The sequence below is a fragment of the Lissotriton helveticus genome, chromosome 12 (assembly GCF_964261635.1).
Source record: "Lissotriton helveticus chromosome 12, aLisHel1.1, whole genome shotgun sequence".
NCBI lineage: Eukaryota > Metazoa > Chordata > Amphibia > Caudata > Salamandridae > Lissotriton > Lissotriton helveticus.
This window is the reverse complement of record NC_136073.1, coordinates 126,029,905-126,050,096: the sequence shown is the minus strand read 5'-3', so window position 1 is coordinate 126,050,096 and position 20,192 is coordinate 126,029,905. Positions and strand designations below refer to the sequence as shown.

The window sequence follows — 20,192 nt, the reverse complement described above, 5'->3', positions numbered from 1 at the left end:
CTGCTGTGAGACCTGCAGGACTACTGCGAGGAGCATAATTCTACACGAAAACTGTGTCTGGAGGAAAGCCTGGAAAGGACACTGTAAGAAATTGGGTGGTTGGTTGAGTGGGGTGAAACCCTACTCAAGCAACATCCACAATCCTTGTCAGGGTGAACCACAAGAAGTCACTAAACTAACCTGCGCTTAACCCTTTGCTAGTTTGGCAGTCAGGCTTAACATAGCGGCAATGTACAAAGTATTTAACGGAAACAAATTGCACCAAAAAACAAAGTAATTAAGAAAAATAGAGTGCATTTTAATAAATAGTTTTACACCAAAATGACAAATCTTAAAAATCTAGTCACACGAGACTGCGGCAAAGTCAAAAATTATAGCCGACCGTGATGGAGCGCTTTTTGGATATACAGAGTGGTTTGGCCAAGTCTCCAATTACCTATGGACATTGGAAGAAGTTTTGAAGAAAAGGTCAAATTCAGTGGGGCAAGGCAGTTGTCGGTGTCCTAGGAGGAGACATCGCCAGGGAGCCGCTGACCAAGGATTTTCTGCTGCAAAGTCAGGCCAACCAGCTATGCAATTTGAGCGGATTGGCAAGCAGGTAGGCCCTGATCTCCTCTCTGTTTTCAGAGTACTTTGTGGCTGTCTGGCACCTTTAGCACCACCTCCAAAAGTCCAGAAATGGAGGGCACCATTTGGAGGGAGGGAGGTGAGGCAGGATTGGTCAGGATGCATTCAGGCTGGGTCCAGGTATAAGATGGTAGGAGCCTTTTCTGTCCTTGAGGCTCTGTTTAGGAAGCCAGCCAACCAGACCTTAGAGGCACTCTAGAAGTCTTGGGTTGAAGCAGGAACGTGGCGGCACTCTAGAAGTCTAGGGTTGAAGTAGAAAAGTGGGTCTTGAGGAGCACAGCGGCCCTCTTTGTGCAGCAAGGCAGTGCTCTGAAGTACACAGCAGGCCACACGCAGCAGGGCAGGCCTCTGAGAGTCCTTCGGCAGTTCCAGAATGAACTAAAGAGTGGGTCTGAGGATCTTAACTTTATATCCGGTACCAGCTACCTAGCCTAACGGCTAGGGCGCTCGACCTCTGACCTGGGGATCTGGGTTTGAGTCTCGGTAACGACGCCAAAACCTCCTGTGATTCTGGGCAAATTACTTAATCTCCCTGTGCCTAAAAAATGAAAGTGTGTCCTCATGTAACGTAACTGGAAAAAATGTAAAGCGCTCTGATACCTGATTCGGTTCGGGTCTAGTTCGCGCTATATAAAACTCTGCAAAAAATAAATAAAAAAATGGAAGAAACTTCTAGAGATTACCCCTCTCCCCCCACCCCCCAACAGAGATGTCTTGAATTTCCTGTCTCCCTGCCCGAGTCCCAAGCTGTCTGTAGTAACAATAGGCTAGTATGAAATTCTTGTATGTGAGCTGAATCAGTGTCTTTGAATTGGAATTGGGGCTGTGCACAGCTCCGCCCCACTCATCCTGCTAAGATGGCTAAAACTCAGCCCCTCTATTGTTTGGCTTCTTGGAAGAAAAGCCCAGTTTCTAACTGCACCTATTCATGTGACCCACGAAACAGGCTGCAGTTTCCAAATGGTTAGGACCAGAAAATGGCAACTTTCTAAAATAGGCATTTTCTGAATTGTGACTTAAAATCCGACTTTACCATTAAAGAGGATTTTAAATTTCACATTCTCAAACACCAAACATGATATTTCTCCCTGCTCCCAAACAAAGGTTATTACTTATTAAATGTAATAAGGTAACTCAATTTATCCTATGGGAGAGGTCGGCCATACATACGAAAAACAAATTTGTGAAATTTCCCACTGGGTCATGTAAAGTATAAAAGCAAAAGTCAAACCTTTTAAATGCAATGCACTCTGCCTATGGGCTGTTAGGGCCTACCTTAGGGGTGACTTACATGTCTTATAACGTGAGTTTTAGGCCTGGCAAGGGGTTTATTTTGCCAGGTCAAATTGGCAGCATGGGATATGTTTGGAGGGTCTACTTAAATGGGTGGCACAATAAGCTTCAGGCGCACTAGTAGCATTTAATTTACTAGCCCTGGGTATATGGTATATCACTTAACTTGTGAACCAAATATGCTAATCAGGTGTAAGCCAATTGTATCAAGTTTTAGGGAGTGAGCACAAGCACGTTAGCACTGGTTAACAGTAGTGATATGCACAGAGTCCTGAAGCAAACAAAAACGAATTCAGCAAAACAGGACAGGAGAAGGCAAAAAGTTTGGGGGAAGACCCTAAGGCTGACCGGTCTAAAAGAATCTTGAAAGAAGAACCACATCAAGTTGGTCCTGTCCGCTTTGACTGTATAACAGTCTGAGCCGCTGACCCACTTATTCCAGTCCCAGTTTTCTTTGACCATGGAAGGGTGTACTCTGATGTGCACTCAGCAAACTAATGTCCACTCAGTTAGTGACTGCCTAACCGCCAGCTTCCCAGTGGTGAGGCGACATTGCCTGTAGTCTTACCGTGCTGGAAAAGCTATTGATGTGACCTGAGCACCTAGAAGCCAGTCTGCCTGCTGATAGGGAGAAGAAGCCTGCCACCCCTGCAGACAGGAGTCGTGACTGTCTGGGGGAGTGCCAGAAGCTGTTTGACCTTGGTGGTGTGAGGTCCTGCCAGGAGAAGGAAAACTATGAAGAGCTACCTGTAGGACCTAAGGACTTTGGGGTGTAGTCTTTCCAAAATTGCCTTTCCGAGTTGTGATGAATTGGACTTTTCCAGCCGTGACCCGAGTTGTACCCGGGCAAACGCTGCCACAAGCAAGAACTGTGCACCAGGCAGGCTCTGCAGCTGCAGCAACGAACTGTGCCCCGTGGAGATACCTCTGTAGCATTGGAAGAGTGCACTCGCACTTGCCTTGATGCATCTGTGAACCCTGTCTCTGTGGCAGCCCACCTGCTGCACCTCAATGTGAGACTCCGAAGCGGGTCTGACTCCTTGCTTGAGTCTCCAATAATGTCCATTACCAGTGCTTGTCTGCAAGGACATTGGGCAGCCGCTCCCATTGCTTTATTGTACTATGGCCACCCAGATCGCAGACTGATCATACATCCACTGGGTCTATGAGAAGAGAGATACATGCTACAGATCCCTGCCGGCTGCTGACAGGGAACATGGAGATTGGCACTGTGGTGAGAATGACTCAAAGGGTACTATATTGAACTGAGCCCTAATATACTGTACTGTATCCGAACCTTGGTATATGGCTAATAGACACCATAGCCCGGGTGAACTTCTATTTCAGAAAACATGGCCTATACTTTGGTATCCCTTGGACTGAAAATATCCTTGCCAAGGCTTGGCCCTCAACCTTGTTCTTCTGGTTTCCTGAGTGTAGGGATACCAGGCATTTATTGTTTTTATATTGGTTCAGGGTTCCCAGTTGCTAAACGGAGTGTCACAAACCCCAATCATCAATTCCTACTGGTTAGATTCAGATTGAATCAATTTAATTTTCTTCTTGCAGAGTCACCAGGTTGGAAGAGGGTGGAAGATTTGGAGGTTTGTTCTTGCGGTGATTTTTCTGTTCAGGACACTATGCATTTTATTTTCTTCTGCGAGCACCTTACTGGCATTCGGAAGCGTTTTATCCTTCCAATTTTAGCTAACAAAGGCTTTTTGCAAGTTAAGCCAGCTCTCCTCTAATTGCAGTTATTATCAAATGTGTGGGAAATGTTTGATGTTGCTAGTTTCCTTACTGCGGCTGTAAGAACCACGAGGAAAATAAGTCATGTCTAAACTGTCCAAACATATCAATCTGAATTAATTGAACTTATGGTTGTGGTTTTATGTAATTCACCCAATATGTTTTTAGGTCTCGCGACCTATCGATGCGCGCATGCGCATCGAGCGGAGCGATAATTCAAGTGGCGAAAATTCTCGTGAAACCACCAGCTTTTTGCTGGCGTTTTCATGCAGTTCATGTGAACCACGTGTTCAAACATGAACGCGCATCAGCCTCCCTCCATTTGCCGCACAGCACATCAAAGGGCTTCGCCCAGCGTGCGCTCTGCGGCTTCTCGGCTTCTCCTCCCCTAATTACGCCGCACACAGCCTTCCTTGCATTTCTCCTCCCCCTCCCCAGCCAGCTTCCCCCAGGCCGTGTTCCCTCATCCCTCGCACCCCCTCCTCCTTCAGGCCCCCACCATTTGCTTGCAACTAAAACATTTTCGGAGTCGTCCGGGTTTGCTGCCTACTGACGCTAGTGTTCCCATTAAAATGTTGCTACTTATTTGACGAGGAAAACCACCAGGGAGCATTTCTTTCACGTTTTATTTAAATTACAGACGGGTTTTTCTTTCAATTATACTAATACAACAACATCTGCAGCCCCCTCCTCTCCATAAACGTAACTTGCTTGTAAAAATAGCACTGCAAAAAAACACACTGCTCTTGCACTGTTGCTTCCTTGTGTTTGCGTTAAATGTTCACTGCGAATGGCATGCAATTAACACAACTCCCGAAATCTTGCGCATTATGACAACGTAATATAAATTCCCTACCGGGCTTAATTGGAATGGCTCCTGAACCAGGCCAGCTGCAAGGGCATTTTTATGGCGTCAGAGTGTGAATCCGCAAAGCCACCGTGCCTGTCGCATGAAAAACATGGTCTGTGACACTGACACAAACAAGACACAGAAGACAACACAGCTCTCCCGCATCTCCAAAAGTCGGTGTTTATTGATGTGCACCTTTCATATATTTATAACTGACTTTGTGTCGGGGTGTCTCTGTCAGCTTTGAAATGAGCTTGAAATGTGCTTCAAGCAGTACATCTGTCAGAAGGTGATTTTCAGAAGTTCAGAAATAGACTTTAGTTGCATTCCTGTTCTCTACTCTTCTTTATCTAAAATTCGGTATCTCGTCATGATGCAACTGACATTTACACAATAGTATCAAAGAGGAAGCTACAGCTACAGAAACAAGCATTGGCATTGCCAATAGGTCTCGCTTGTGGGACCTTATAAGTATTTAGTTTTGCAGCACAATATCCGATTACGCAACAAGGATATTGTGCTGCAAAACTAAATACTTATAAGGTCCCACAAGCGAGACCTATTGCCAATGCTTGTTTTTATTTTATCTGTCTTGTGTATTTAAATATTTGTATATTTCCAATATTTTTAAATGTAAATCATGGTTTTATAACTTTTTGGCACAATGTGTTTTTGGCATGCTTTTATGCTTTTAATATAAACCGAATAAAGTAATTTGACTGACTGACTGACTGACTGTAATCCATTTGGGAAATTTTAAAAGCCACTGAAAGTGAAATGCTGGTTTAGGGTACCTGTCTTTGGTCGCAAGTATAGCTCCTGGGCTCTATGGAAACATGCCACATCCATATATATTTTTAGCATTTGCTTATCCCAAGGTTCTATCACTGGGTGCCAGACCTGCTTTGCCCTGATTGGCTGCCTCAACGATTTGAACCGGACATTTGTGAGATTTTCAGCAATTGTCTCCCAAGACATGATACTTCACTTCTGTCTTCCCCATGCAGTCAGATATCCCTTCCAGTCCTTGACCCACACCTGTCTGTGGTCCCTGCCTACCTCCCCCCCGGCTGCATGAGTGTGGGAGCCGCAGAAATGCATGACTGTTCAATTGTTTCAACAGGGATTCACACACTAGACATCAGGGAATATTGTTAATGAGGTAGTATTTAGGCCCAGGGACCGTGTGCACCCCTGGCAACCAACAAAACCCAGACAGTTATAAAAATTAGGTTTCCTTGGGAATCAGAGTTGATGTTGCTTGTATGAATCACAATTTGAATTAACCAGAATCCACTGCAAATGTGAAGGTATGGATGTTTTTGTTTTTTACTATTATGTGACCGAACTGCAGAATTTGTGCAAAACGTTGAAAGCCTCACAATCCAACACCCCTACACTTCTCTGGATAAAAACAGTACCTCTGCTTGTGTGGGAAATCCTATTTTGATGTGACAGAAGTAGAACATGACTTTCACTGTGTGAAAAACACATTAAACAGTACACTGACTTCACACGGACACGGTTTTGGCTTATTGCTGCCCTCCCACACGAGTTGCTGTTTTTATCGGTAATGGTGTGGGTGGGAAGACTGGGTAGTGGGACTTTTCGCATGCCATGAAAATTCCAGAACTTTCCTTCTCAGTAATGTGAAGAAATTCAATTTTTTAGTACCAAAGCATGATGTTTGCAGGCCTTTCTGGGGAAGAAGAAGTGATGTCCTCGACGCACTCCACACCAGCTAGGTTACCCCGGGTGCCTTTTGATCTCAAGACCTAACCCCACCACTACCCACATCCCAAAAATCGACCTCATTCCAGGATTCTTTCTTGTGCATTCCACTTTTGCCTCCCTGGGCATTGCCTGTCCCAGACAATAGGCACTAGTGGGGTACAGATCATATTAAGAGAAGTCTGTGAACGTTGAATGGTATGTCATTTGGTATAATATACTACATATCTATTCTATTCCTATATATGGGGTTACCAATTTAAATCGGTGTCATCAAACACACTTTTAAAAAAAAAAAAGCTGCCTCAGAATTTTAATGGGTAATCCAGAATTCAGATTGGTTCAGCTTCTTTAGACTTCATTAGAGATGTTATTATCAACTGGTGCATGGTCAGTACAGAGTGACAAAAACATTGTTAGCCACCACTCAGTTGCTCACTCTTGCAAGAGTCTAACACACATAATGGAATATTATTAATGTTGATTTGCCATCTGTGCAAAACTTTACAGATGAAAACCTTGTTACCCATTTTTTCCAAATGTAGTCACATTTTTGCCCTCACTGTATAGTTTTGTGGATATCCTTGAGCAATATACAACCAGCATTTGCAATGCAATCTGCTCGCATTTCCCTAAGTTAGAGCTATTAGCGTTGTAAATGACAATGTTTTTTACTTATGTTTTTTGTTTGAAGTGGAGTGATTATTTAAAGGAAAATAGATGCACACTGTGCTATATTATAAGCTATGGCTATGTTAACATAAACTAATTGGGCAAAGTACACACGTTGCTAACTCGAAAAGATGTGTGTATAATTTTAAAATGATATGGATAGAATACAAATAACTTTGACTAGAAAGCAGCTGGGGTCCCTGTTTAATATTATGAATGAACTCCCTATGATGGTAACTTAATGTTCCTCTGTGATGGAGTAATTTATATGTGGATTTTATATGTATCAATTGTGAATTATTCATAGATCTTAACAGTGTCTATATTTAAGTAGATTTGTATTGGTGTTTTACCACATGTATGATGCATGTTTGTAATACGTTTTAATTACTGATAAACTAATTTTAACAGTAGTAAAATTATTAGAGGCGCTGCTTAGTGAGTAGCAAATGTACCTGATTTATTTATGCATTAATCATTGTTTAACCTTTCGTAATGGGAGAAAACACACACATGAGACGCATGCTTTGGTGCAAACGTAACCCATACCTGCAGCGTTTATGTATAAAAAGTGTAAGGTGCTGCAGAAGTAGGTGCCAAGCATATATCATCCTCCAGTAGAAAGCTGCTAATCTAGTCTCAGACAAAATCTCTCTATCAATTTGTGCACTATTCAGAATACAGACTGACCCAACTGCTCAGAGAAACTCTGCCTTGAAAGGAGCTACACCTTTTAAGAATACCTGCTAAGGGTGACGAACTGTCTGACAGCTAGCAAATATCGAATGTCCACAGCCTGGCAAGACAAACAGAACGGCATAGGTGAAGTTGGGCAGCAGAGTTAGACCAGATCTTTCTTAGTTGTGAACTTGGGCTAGGAGTGAAACAAACTTTTTTATACTTTGGACCAAATATGAGAATAGTATTTACTGATACTCAGAATTGGTGGGGGTTTGAGGTATTTCAGCGGGGGATCACTTATTTTATAATAAGGGTATATAAAAGTAAGCATAACATCTGATATAATCTAGAAGAAAACATAGAAATGGCAGAAAATACTGTGTAAAATACCGTGATTTAGTTAGGACTCTGCAGCGTTTGTGCAGAACTTGCAAAGTCCAAGCCCCTTTGCATCTCCTTCGGGAGGTCGCCAAGCTAATGTATATGGTAGTATGTTGTTACAATGCATTCCGTTGCAACGCATGCCTTTATCACGCATGCTTTACAACGGAATGCTTTTTCCACGCTTACCCTTTACCATGAATATTCCTTTACCACGCATAGAATTACAACGATTTTTCGTTGTAAATGTAGGCATGGTAAGGGCATACTCTTGATAAAGGTTATACCCCTGCCCTGTACCCTTACGTGACCCCCCAGCCCCACTCCTTATAATTACCCCTGCCCTTAACCCTTAATCTTTTTTTTTTTTAACTAAAATTCCTCTTACCTCTTCACGTCGTCTCCTCTCCTTCATCTTCTTTGTTGTCGGCGACGTCGTACGTCGTAAAGAGGAAGCGGAAGTTTCTTTTAGTTTCCTCTCAAACAACGCCGATTGCCTCCGCTTCGTCACATCAGGTGCGTTTTCTTTGGGGGAGAGACCCCCCTCGAACCCCCCTTTTTTCCCACGCTTTTTTTTGGCGGGGGGGGAGACCCCCCCCCCCCCCAAGCACCCTTTTTCTATTTTTAGCCTTTACCACACAAGCCTTTACTACGTATCTCGTAGTAAAGGTATGCGTGGTAAAGGCTTTCGTGGTAACCACGCATGCGTTGTAATGCATGCGTGGTAAAGGTTTGCGTGGAAACGGCCGCGTTGTAGTGACCGTTTCCCAATGTATGTATGTTATGGGCCACCTGTTTATGCTGGTGGTATTTATTTCACAGCACTGCATTTCAGCAAGTGACAGGGTCCTACAGTGACGGACTTGTGCAAAACCGAGACAATACTTTTGGAATCTCCTTAGCGTTCCTGCGAATCCTGCCATCCATATATTTTGCACATGCAAATACACCCTTTTTAAATTGAAATAAATTGAGAGACAGCGGCAGAAAGGAAGCAGGCTTGTTTCTGGTTGAAACAAAGAACAAGGAGCATGCCCAGAGTGCCAGAAGGTGCGCCCCTTCCTCACTCCATGGGAGCATCCAGCCGGACTGCCACAAACAGCTGCGAGGGGAGACCCCTTCCTGGACCGTACTATGGAGAGGTGTGCCCAGAAGGCTGCATGTCTTATTGAGCTGGAAGTTCCTCTATCTCCCCGCAGAAGCCCAGGCTGTGCTCTCGCCCTGGGGAGGAGTGATGCGACTTCAAGGAGAGAAAGTTACAAAAAGTAATGCAAAAATAATACAAAAAATACCAAAAAAATGCAGAGTGCGACGAGTGACGTCCAAGGGGGTCACTCCGTATCTGCAGCCAACCCTGCCGGAGGTTGACGCACTGCAGACACTGGCGTTTTGTAAGTGCTGTTTAGTGTTTGTCGTTGGTTTAAATTTGCATTCATTTTCCTTCACCCTCATTGTTTATGTGCAGGTGTAACCAACCCGCCACTCTGCCTGTGTATTTTAGTGTTAGAACTGGAGCCGTTGCTGTTGTTTTCACCTATGTTCAAAAAACAAAATGATGTGGAGGAACAAATGTCCCAAATAATCAAGATAGGGTACAATTATTTACTCCTATACACTGGTTCCATGTCCCATCAGATTCATATGTATTTCAATAAGTCACATTCATTATTCATTCCAGGTCGAAACCACAATTTATTTCTTAATTCATATCTGGTGAAGACCAATAGTCATTTTTTTCTGACCACTTTGATCAACAAAATCCAACAAAAATATATACACCATACATATAAAACACATTCAAAATTACAAAAAAGCAAAAATAATTTTTTTCCTAGACCTCACATTTTTGCACAAAAAGTGTCAGTTCCTAAAGTACACTGTGATTCTCTGTGAGGTAATCCTTTGCACATCCGAGGTATCCTATCCACCTCAAAGAAAACTTTTTTGTGTGCAAGTCAGTTATGATGTTTTCACCTACAGGCGCACTTTCTTCGTCATAACAATGCAAGAGAATCGTGCATGGGAATCCCAATGCCACTATTCGAAGAGTATGTGTTGGTTCCCAAACAGTGTGCTTGGTGGACAGCACCACTGGCTACTTGTCACAGCGCACCGGGGTGCCGCGGCGCACACATTGGGAACCACTGAAGCTTTAATTTTGATCAAACAATTTAAACAAGCATTTACAATGCAATGGTTTCGCCTTTGGAAAAGTTAGAGCTATTGGCATTGCTCATGACATTTCTTTTTTTTTTTTACTTCTAAATAAATGGCATTGTTGTTTACATTGCAATAGGTCTCACATTTGTTGGAGTTGGAGCTACTGGCATTGTAAATGGCAATGTTTTTTATTCATGCTTTGTTAGCACACACACACACACACACCCTGGAGCAGTCACACACACACACACACACACCCTGGAGCAGTCACACACACACACACACACGCGCGCGCACACACACACCCTGGAGCAGTCACACACGCACGCACACACCCTGGAGCAGTCACACACACACACACACACTGGAGCAGTGACATACACATACTGGAGCAGACACACACACACACACACACACACACACACACACGCACACGCACACGCACACGCACGCACACACGCACACACACACGCAGTCACATACACACACACTCTGGAGCAGTCACATACACACACACCCTGGAGCCCCGGTGTGTCTAAGACGACAACGTACGTTTATCAAGCATCTCAACAAAGCATCAAGGGAACCCTGTTTTGCAAGACTATTTCACCTCAGTTATCATACCACAAATGAGCGGTTTTAAAAAAGAGACCATATTCCATATTTTTAATTGTACACCATGCACCCATAATGACATTTATCCCATATTCAGGTTTAACCATGCTCATTCTTGCGCCTCAAGTTCCTGCTGAATGACTTGTGCAGAGGTGGTCATGGTGCAGTCAATGAGGAGAAAGGTCACAGTTCAAACCCTCTAATCAATACCACTGTCGAGAAGGCTGCACAGATTTACCAGCCCTGGATTTAAAGGTATCCTGGCAACAGCATCACCCCACGCCTGGGCGCTGACACAGCAGTGACGGATTCACAGGGAGAGGACCCCCGAGCGGTCACGAACTATCGGGCAAGAGGGCGGCGCACATGTTGACAAAGACAAAAGAAGCCTTGGCAAAGCCAGAATGTTTGGTTTGCATTTTGAGTGCCGGCTAAAACATTAAGAGCGCCTGATGCACAGGAAAAAACGAACTAACTGATTTTTATATACGATGCATCTACGGAATATGTACTTTAATGTCCCATGATTTCAGAGTTCTTTTGAGATATAAAATATTCCTTCATGCGCTGCAATGCAATCATTCCATAGCAGGCTGAATACTATACAAATAAGAAAATAACATGGGGTGAGAGAAATACTGTTCAGGGCAGAGCAAACACCGGCACTATGTGTGTATGTATGTATTAAAGAATTGGTAAACATCGGTCTTCAGATAGCTGCTGTCATGACAAACCTAAAGATAATAGCAACTGGTGGGAGTGCTGCCTGCCTGGGAGAGTCCCAGGTGGCCTCATCTGTGGAAAAAAAACTCCTCTGCCTGGATGCTTGTAAAAATAAGCCTGATGTTTCTCAAAGCGACAAACCAAAATACCTTCTTCCTACTGAGTAACCAGTCCCACTTTGCAGGCGAGATCTCCCACCAAAGACGGAGGAGAGACAACCAGCGGAAGGCCAAGCACCGGACCAGCCTCGTGTTGGCTCGTGCGGGCTTTGTTCAACAGGTTTACTATGAGTCATGAGGCGAACACCCCAAGTGCAGTCCTGCGGTGTAAGCGGATGTGACCAGCTCCACCGCGGGAAACAGCACACCGACACACAGCTAGTCACACAACACATTGAACACCCGAACTTGACTTAATAATGCAAAGTAGTGCTGAAGGTTGGCTTGGAGCACTGCTCGCTGTAGGAGCGGTTCTGGAGAATTCGGATTGTCCAATTGGACCTCTTCATTAGTTGCTACTCCACAGCACGTGAGCTCTAAGGAGCTGAAAAACGTTGATAAAGTTAGGAATGCCACTGGTTGCAACCACAACCTCATTCTATACAAATGACCAATACATATCGATTCACCTCATGACCAACACCCCGTACACCATTTATGAGCCAGCTAACTCATTCACATTCAGTGCCCCCCCATGACTCCGTGGTTCGCAGACATACCGTCGGAAACATGTTTGCGGTGGCCAGAGGGCAGTGGCGTGGGAAGTTGCAGCATAGCGCTGGCGGTACACGGACGGGGGGGGCGCAAACGGACAGCGGGAGCGGGAACGGCGCAAGAAAAATAAAACGGCACTCACCTTATGTGCTTGAACCTTGACAGCATTCTTTGGACTCTAGCGCCCCTGACAACAAAGACGGGAGGGGGACGGGAGAGGACGAGGGGGGCGGGAGAGTACACGAACGGCGGGAGGGGGGCGGGAGAGGACGAGGGGGGCGGGAGAGTACACGAACGGCGGGAGGGGGGCGGGAGAAGACGAGGGGGGCGGGAGAGTACACGAACGGCGGGAAGGGGGCGGGAGAAGACGAGGGGGGCGGGAGAGTACACGAACGGCGGGAGGGGGGCGGGAGAGGACAGGGGGGGACGGCGGGAGGAAGGCAGGACAGCAGCAAGCACGGCCCGGCCGGACCAGATTCGTGAGCTCCTAGGGCGGGGAGGGGTGGGGGCAGCGTGGGCTTGGGGTCTTGGCAATTTGGGTAGCTCTGAGAGACAACTAGGGGTGACAAAAGCTAGCCTCTTCGTTTACAGCACAGCAGGGAAAAAAGCGGAGCCCCGCTGAATTGGAGCAGCAGCAACTGCAAATATGATAGCTATTCGAGGTATTCAACAACTCGGGGCTGGTCAACAAGTCCCGGGCCGGGCAGTGCGCACGCGTGTTTGCTAAAACAGCGATTCTCCCGGCTCTTGAGAGCCAGCAGCTGCTGTTTTGTTTAGCTGGAGGAGCCCGGGCTATGCCTCGAGGAGGAGGATCGGTCTCTGGGCGCACCTTGGCCAGGAACAGAAGCAGCTGTGAGTAATCACGCCCTCACTCGCTTTCTGAACAAGCACCTACGAAGACACAGGGGGCGGGGGAGGACACGGACGGCGGGAGGAGGGCGGGAGAAGACACGAACGGCGGGAGGGGGGCGGGAGAGGACACGAACGGCGGGAGGGGGGCGGGAGAGGACACGGACGGCGGGAGGGGGCGGGAGAGGACACGGACGGCGGGAAACGTGCACAGGACAGCGAGGGAGGGGCGGGGAGGCACACGGAGGGGGCGGGAATGGACAGCGCATCTGACTTCACTTTCAGTGAAAGGGGAGGGAACGGGAAAAAACGTAACTCCGCCCTGGGAAAAAATCTCGGGAACGCCCCCGAATCTGGTCCGGCCTTGACGGACAGATCCGGCACTCAATGGCTAGCCTCCATTTATGGAGCTAGCCAATGAGAGCCGGGGGACGTTCCCGAAGTGCTTAGTGTCGACATAGGATTTCACCTGCGCTGAAGAGCTGCGCAGAGCGCAGCCTTCGGCAGGCGAAACCCAAAAAGCAGCGATCTTCGAGGGGTGTTGGGGGTCAGATTAGCAGTGTTATGAGAGGGGTGAGGGGTAGGCACAATTAAAGCAAAATCGACTAATAAATAAAAAAAAGTCTGACGAAGCATGAAGTGAGGCGACTGGCCGTGGGGAGGGAGCATCTTTAAAAGATAAAGTGCAGCATCCATGATTGGGCATCGCACTGAGCCAGGAAAACCCGGTGACTCTGGTTTGCAGAAGTGGGAGAGCATGTTGTGCCTACAACATCAGCTAGGAGAAAGTCATTAAGAAAATAGTGCTCACAAACTTTAAATAAATAATATTGAGTAATAACACGTAACAGGGGCAATTCTTATGGGAGATTACAACAGGAGAAATTGAGGTCCTGAGGAGGGACTTCTAAATAAATTAACCAATGAAACAAAACCATTTCCAAAAGACAGTTAAAGGAGGCAATAAAATACATGGACGGAAAATGGGTGAAGCTTAAAGTCCATATTCAGAATATAGCATGTCTCAAAGAGACAGCGTAAGTGTGCCTAGGTAAGACCTTAAAAGGACCACTCCTGGATTATGAGCTTTATCAACCTTTCAATTATCTATTGCTTTCTTGTAGGATTTTCATACCTGCTGCAACTTGCAAATAGTTATAAAGCACAGGAACAGAAAATATCTGGTTCTCATGCTAAGAAAGCACCCAGGTAGCATCTTGCCACGCGCCGGGGCTCAGACACATATCTTCTTCCTCTCGCGTTTGGTTGTGGGAGGAAGGCACTGTATGTCTCTTCCCTAGCAAGGAGAACCAATTGTTGTTGGGATGTTTTGTTAGTTGTGTGTCTGCACCCTAGCAATGAGCCACATGCTGTTTGGATTTTTCTTTGGTGTAACAAAAATCCAAACAGTCTAGCTCCCAGCTGGGGCACATACTAATGTGTCTGTGCCCCAGAAAAGAGTCAGCCACTTCTTGGATTTTTTCCAAACCGCATCTGGATCCTTTCTGGAGCACATGTGGGTGTATATGTCCCAGAGAGGGCCATGCTGCTTACTGGATCCAAATAGGGTCTGGCTCCCTGCTGGTGCACAGAAGGGTGTGAGAGTGTTTTCCCACGCAAGGTCCTAGATACTTGTTGGATTTCTTTTTAGCCGAAGACAATATCCAAATAAGATTGTATTCTTGGTGGGGCATATAATGGTGCCCTAAAAAGGAAACAAATGCTGTTTGGATTTATAAAAATAAAACAATCCAGACTGCATTTGTGTCCTTTTTGTGGGAAAGACGCTCCACTTCTTCTCACAATGCCTCTCGTGCAGAGATTAGCGCTGCGAGTAAGGATCAATGGGTCTGTTCTTCAGCAAAGAGTGAGATGATGGGTAGTATTTTCTTGAGACAGAGAAATTCTAAGCAGCATCTAGCTCCTAGATGGAGGACAGATTTGAGTGATTTGCATGGTGTAATAGATTATAATGGTTTAATACATATTTGTATAGGTTATACTGTTTTAATAGGTTATATTGTTTCCCAATATATGTAATGTTTCTCAGATTCCATTCTTTGTCTCCTAAGCCTCCAGGCTTCTGTCCTGCTTCTTCCAAACATTGAAATGCTCATCCCCTGGAAGTGCGTCCAGTGGAGAATGATTTTGCTTAGCACAAAGATTAAAACCTGGCTTTTCTCTATGTAGCTTGTTCCTACTGTCTCTTCATGTTTTCCATCCAACCAGAGATTTCAAATGCCCGGATATACTTCTAGTAAATTGTTGTTAGTCCATAAATATTCAGAATAAATAAAAATAACAATATTGGCCATTCACACACTGCACACGACAAAATGATTCATTTGTTGATTCTCTCATAGCAACGGCTTTGTGCATTAAAGAAGGAAGAATTCATAAGTTTTTCTAATTTCAAGCTCAGAATGTTACATTTAATTCATGTCACTCTATGCAGTGCTGTATCCAAATGTAATAAAATTAAAGACTTTCAAAAGTTAACAACATTTTTTTATTGTATTTTAATGAGTTTTTATCACAGGTTACATTTGTTGTGTGGTTTATATACCAACATATTTGAATGTTCAGCTCATGTTTTGGCTCATTGTACCAAATTGGACTTTTGGCAAGTCTCTGGCTTGGCTCTTTCTATGAATTCGTTGTTTTGCCCTCCTCTACCTGTATGTACGTATGTATTAGAGCACTGTACAGGTAGTCAGCAAGTGATAGGAGGGTTTGCAGCGTTCTGCGAGCATGTGTGAATTGTGATATAGTAAGGGCCAATGGAATTATGTGATGCTGCGGATGCAGCGATTTTCGTATAATTATGGATTTTCCACATTTGCCACATAATCCACCATATGCTGCATAATCTACTGATTTAACAAAACAAAAAATGTTTCTAGCTCAAGCGGATCAAAAGTTACAAAAAATGTGACGATTTGGGTTCCTGTACACTAGAAGGCTTTTTGCAAACGCTGACTGGTCATCTTTCAGTTGTTTATTGCTGTATTTAGGTGTTAAATTAGTACTAATAAAGTGAACTATTTTCCCAGACACTGTTACCAGGTGTAAAAATGACAAAATAATTCATTAATAATAACAGAAAGTGTGTCACATTATGCCACGTAATTTGTCTTTTCTTAATTGGTCCTCCTTTGCCACATAATTCCTGTGGCCCTGGATACCGTCGCCCTTTGAATAATAGTATCTTCAGCTCTGTTCTAAAACAAAAAGTTGTTGCTCTGACTCAAGTGGAGACAGAATAGTGCTGTAAAGGCCCCCATAGGTCTGCCAGTGCACAGAATAACAGACGCTGGTGGTGTTGTGACACCTTGTGACAAGCCAGCCTTTGCATCAATCAATCGGGGATTTGTGAAGCGCACCACTCACCTGCGAGGGTCTCAAGGCCCTGGGGGAGGTGGGGGTTCGCACAGCTTAGTCTCATCCGAAGAGCCAGGTCTTGAGGCTCTTCCGGAAAGCTTGCAGTGTAGGTGTTTGTCTGATGCTGAGTGGGAGTTTGTTCCAGGTCTTGGCTGCGATGTAGGATAAGGATAGCCCCCCCGCTCTGGGTCTGCGGATGCGTGGGATTTCGGCTTGGACGAGATTGGTGGATTGTAGGCTTCTGTTGGGTGCATAGAAGGAGATTCTTTTGTTGAGGTATGGGGGACTGATGTGGAGATATTTGTAGGTGTGAGTGAGGAGCATGAAGGCTACTCTCTTTTCGACGGGGAGCCAGTGGAGTTCTCGTATGTGTTGGGTGATGTGATGTTGTTGTGGGATGCTGAGGACAAGTCTGGCTGCGGTGTTCTGGACGGTCTGGAGTTTGAGGATTGGAGATTTGTTTATTCCGGAATAGAGGGCGTTCCTGTAGTCCAGTCTGCTGGTTATGAGTGTGTGGGTGACGATCCTCCTGGATTCGGGGGGGATCCATTTAAAGGTCTTGCGGAGGGTGTTGAAGCAAGTGGAGGATACAACTTTGATCATACGTTCATGGTGAGGGAGGAGTCGAGTATGTTGCCGAGGTTGCGAGCGTGGTCTATGGGTGTGGGAGGTTCGCCGTGGGTGGTGGGCCACCAGGTGTTGTCTCATACTGAGGGGGTGGATCCGAGGTCGAGGACTTCCATTTTCTCTGAGTTGAGCTTTAGGCAGCTGTTGCTCATCCAGGTTGCAACGTTTTCATACCTTCCTGAAAGCTGTGTCTGGTGATGTCCGGTTCATTGGTGAAGGAGAGGATGAGCTGGGTGTTGTCGGCATAGGATACTATGTTGAGTCCGTGTTTTCTGATGATGGTGGCGAGAGGGTCATGTAGACATTGAAGAGCGTGGGGCTGAGTGAGGATCCTTGGGGTACTCCGTAGCTGATCTCTGTGGGTTCGGAGAGGAAGGTGGGAGTCTAATTCTTTAGGTTCAGCCAGTAAGGAAGAAGCAAATCTAGCCACGGGCAGTTCCCTGGATGCCGGCAACGTGGAGGCTGGCAGTTAGTGTGCGGTGGGAGACTGTGTTGAAGGCTGCTGAGAGGTCTAGTAGGATGAGGGCTGCAGTGTGGCACTGGTCTAGGAGGGTGCGGATGTCATCCATGATGGCTAGGAGGGCGCTCTCGGTGCTGTGGTTGCTGTGGAATCCGGAATGGGAAGAATCAAGGATCGAGTTGGCTTCTATGAAGGGATTTCGGCTTGGACAAGATTGGCGGATTGGAGGCTTCTGTTGGTTGCATAGAAGGAGATTCTTTTGTTGAGGTATTAGGGACCTTCTTGAGGTCCGTCGGATCTGCAGTGGGCTTCTTGAGGAGGGGCTTGACTATTGCGTGTTTCCAGTAGTCGGGGAAAGAGCCCTTTTTGAGGGAGCAGTTGATGGTACGTCGTAGTTCGGGTGCGATGGTGGAGGTTGCTCTGTGGAAGATGTGGGGCAGGCAGGGGTCAGTGGGTGCTCCTGAGTGCATGCTTCTCATGGTCTTGGCAGTGTCTTCTGTGGTTACAGGGTTCCAGGTGGTGATGGTAGGCTGGGGTGCATTGTCGATTGGAGGTGTAGGGTCAGTGTTTAGGTTCTGCTCATCGAAGTTGCTGTAGAGAGTTCTGATCTTTAGATGGAAGTTGGAGACGATTTTGTTTTATAGAAGGTTGATTGCTTTGAAAGACCAGCTGGCCTTGTAAATTGCATTGGGATGATTGTGTTTCTGCAGTGGGGATCGCATCTACCTTGTGAATGACTCTTTTTGTTTATCATTTCTCTTGCAGGCAACTCTGATGATGGGAAACAGGAAAGTGCAGGTGGCGGTGATCGGCGCAGGAGCAGCTGGACTGTGTGCCGCGCGACATATTCTGGCTCAGCCCGATGTCTTTGCTGCCCCAGTGGTTTTTGAGTCATCAGACCGGGTTGGTGGCACCTGGGTTTACAATGAGAAGACTGGCACCAGTGACGATGCCTTGCCCATCCACTCCAGTATGTACAGAGACTTGAAGTAAGTGGCTCTCTACCTGCGACTGCCATAACATTGAAGAGAACAGTTATACTGTCAACACTGCACATGTGGTTTCAGCTCCAGGTGTTTATTCCCAAAGTGACTTATACTAGGGGTGGGTGTAGTTCGCAAAGTAGCGCTACGTGAAGTGCATTTCGCACTACGCGAACTTAATGTAGCACTACGCGAGCTGCGTAGCAGCATGTTCGCACTGTGCAAGATGCGTTTTCAATGATTGCACAGTAAGGACAAGCATCCGGCACTGTGCAATCATTGAAAACGGCATCTTGCACAGTACGAGCTGTAGTTTTCTGCCGCTCGAGTAGATTTTTACTCGAGCGGCAGCTTTCTCAACGCGGGCTGGTACTTTCTCATCGCGAGCGGTCGTGAGCATGCGCGACCACTCGCAGTGAGAAACCTGACCTTCCTGCGTTGAGAATCTCACTGCTAGGTTTATTTTCCACGCTTGCGATCGGCAACTTGATGTATCTGATCGCGAACGAGGAAAAAGTCTCGCCGGGATGTCATTTTGCTTGCTCGCGGTCGCCAACATGATTTTGAGGACCGCGAGCAAGCAAAAAATGACCGCTGCGCTACGCGTGTTTGCACTGTGCTACGTGCAGCTCGCGTAGTGTGAAGTTGCTCAAACTTCGCAAACTACGCGAGCGTAGCATAGTGCTTCGCCCAGGGTTAACTTATACCTCCAAGTTCAAAGAAGTAATAGTGGATGATGAATGCAAGACAGGAGTGTGAACTAACAAGTCTCCCACCAAGGCCAGTCTGGGACCCTAAGCCAGCCCTGGAAAATGTTTGAACCAGCCCATGTAGCGCAGAACCAGTAAGCGAGTCCGGTCCTTTCTAGTGCATTGGGCAAGTTCTCCCAACATCAAAGAATATTATAAGGGAAAAACAAGTCCAAACTTTGCCTATTACAGTGCAATCTTTTTAATCTAATAGCGAATCGCTTTTAGGTCTGGATCCTGACAGCCAATCTTGCCAAGGATGTAGCTTCAAGGGGTGAGGGGGGTGTTTAGGTTGTGACACCCCCCAAATAAATCAATTTGCGGCTCATTATTTGGTATGTGTTTTTAGGTCTCGCCTGAGCCAATGCGCTTGCGCATTGCTCCGGTGAGATTATAGTAAGGGGAAAAGAACAGTCTACCAGAACAGCGGATTAGACACAGTTCATGTGATCTATGCGCGTGCACAGCGCCAGCCGCGTCACACACCACCATTTGTCTGTGCCTCGCATCGGACTTCAAAGGCTGCCGCTCCCCCCCAATCAGACTTCAAAGGCTGCCGCTCCCCCGCATCAGACTGCAAAGGAATGCGCTCCCGCTCCCCCGCCCCCGCCACAGCAATGCCGAGAGCTTGTTTTGCTTGCTACTCCTTGCCCTCTGGTCTCCGCTTGCTCTCCCGTGTGCTTGCATCTTCCTTCCTTGGCCCTGAGTATTTTCCGTGTTCTCCCATTCAGTGCCTTCTCGACCCCGTACTTGATTGCTGTCCAAGCCCCAGCCCTCGCTGCCTCTATCATTATACACTCTCCCTGTGTTTTCCTGTTTCCCCTTGCTTTTTCCCGGCTCCATCCTTCTGTGCTTTGATAAATTGAACGCGCTTTGTAGCACTCAACCCTGCGTGTTCTTCGCTTCAGTCTCTGTGCTGCAGCACCACATCACTCAGGGACACCACCA

At 46.2% G+C, this 20,192-nt stretch overlaps 1 protein-coding gene across 1 annotated transcript in view; it reads left to right on the top strand.

Moving 5' to 3' along the window:
• LOC144799521 (uncharacterized) overlaps positions 1-20,192 on the top strand; it is a 118,850-nt gene that overhangs the window by 15,065 nt on the left and 83,593 nt on the right. Inside the window, exon 2 of the mRNA XM_078670883.1 lies at positions 18,278-18,501. Coding sequence (XP_078527009.1) covers positions 18,287-18,501 — 215 coding nt within the window. The 5' untranslated portion in view covers positions 18,278-18,286. The remainder of the gene's footprint in view (positions 1-18,277; positions 18,502-20,192) is intronic.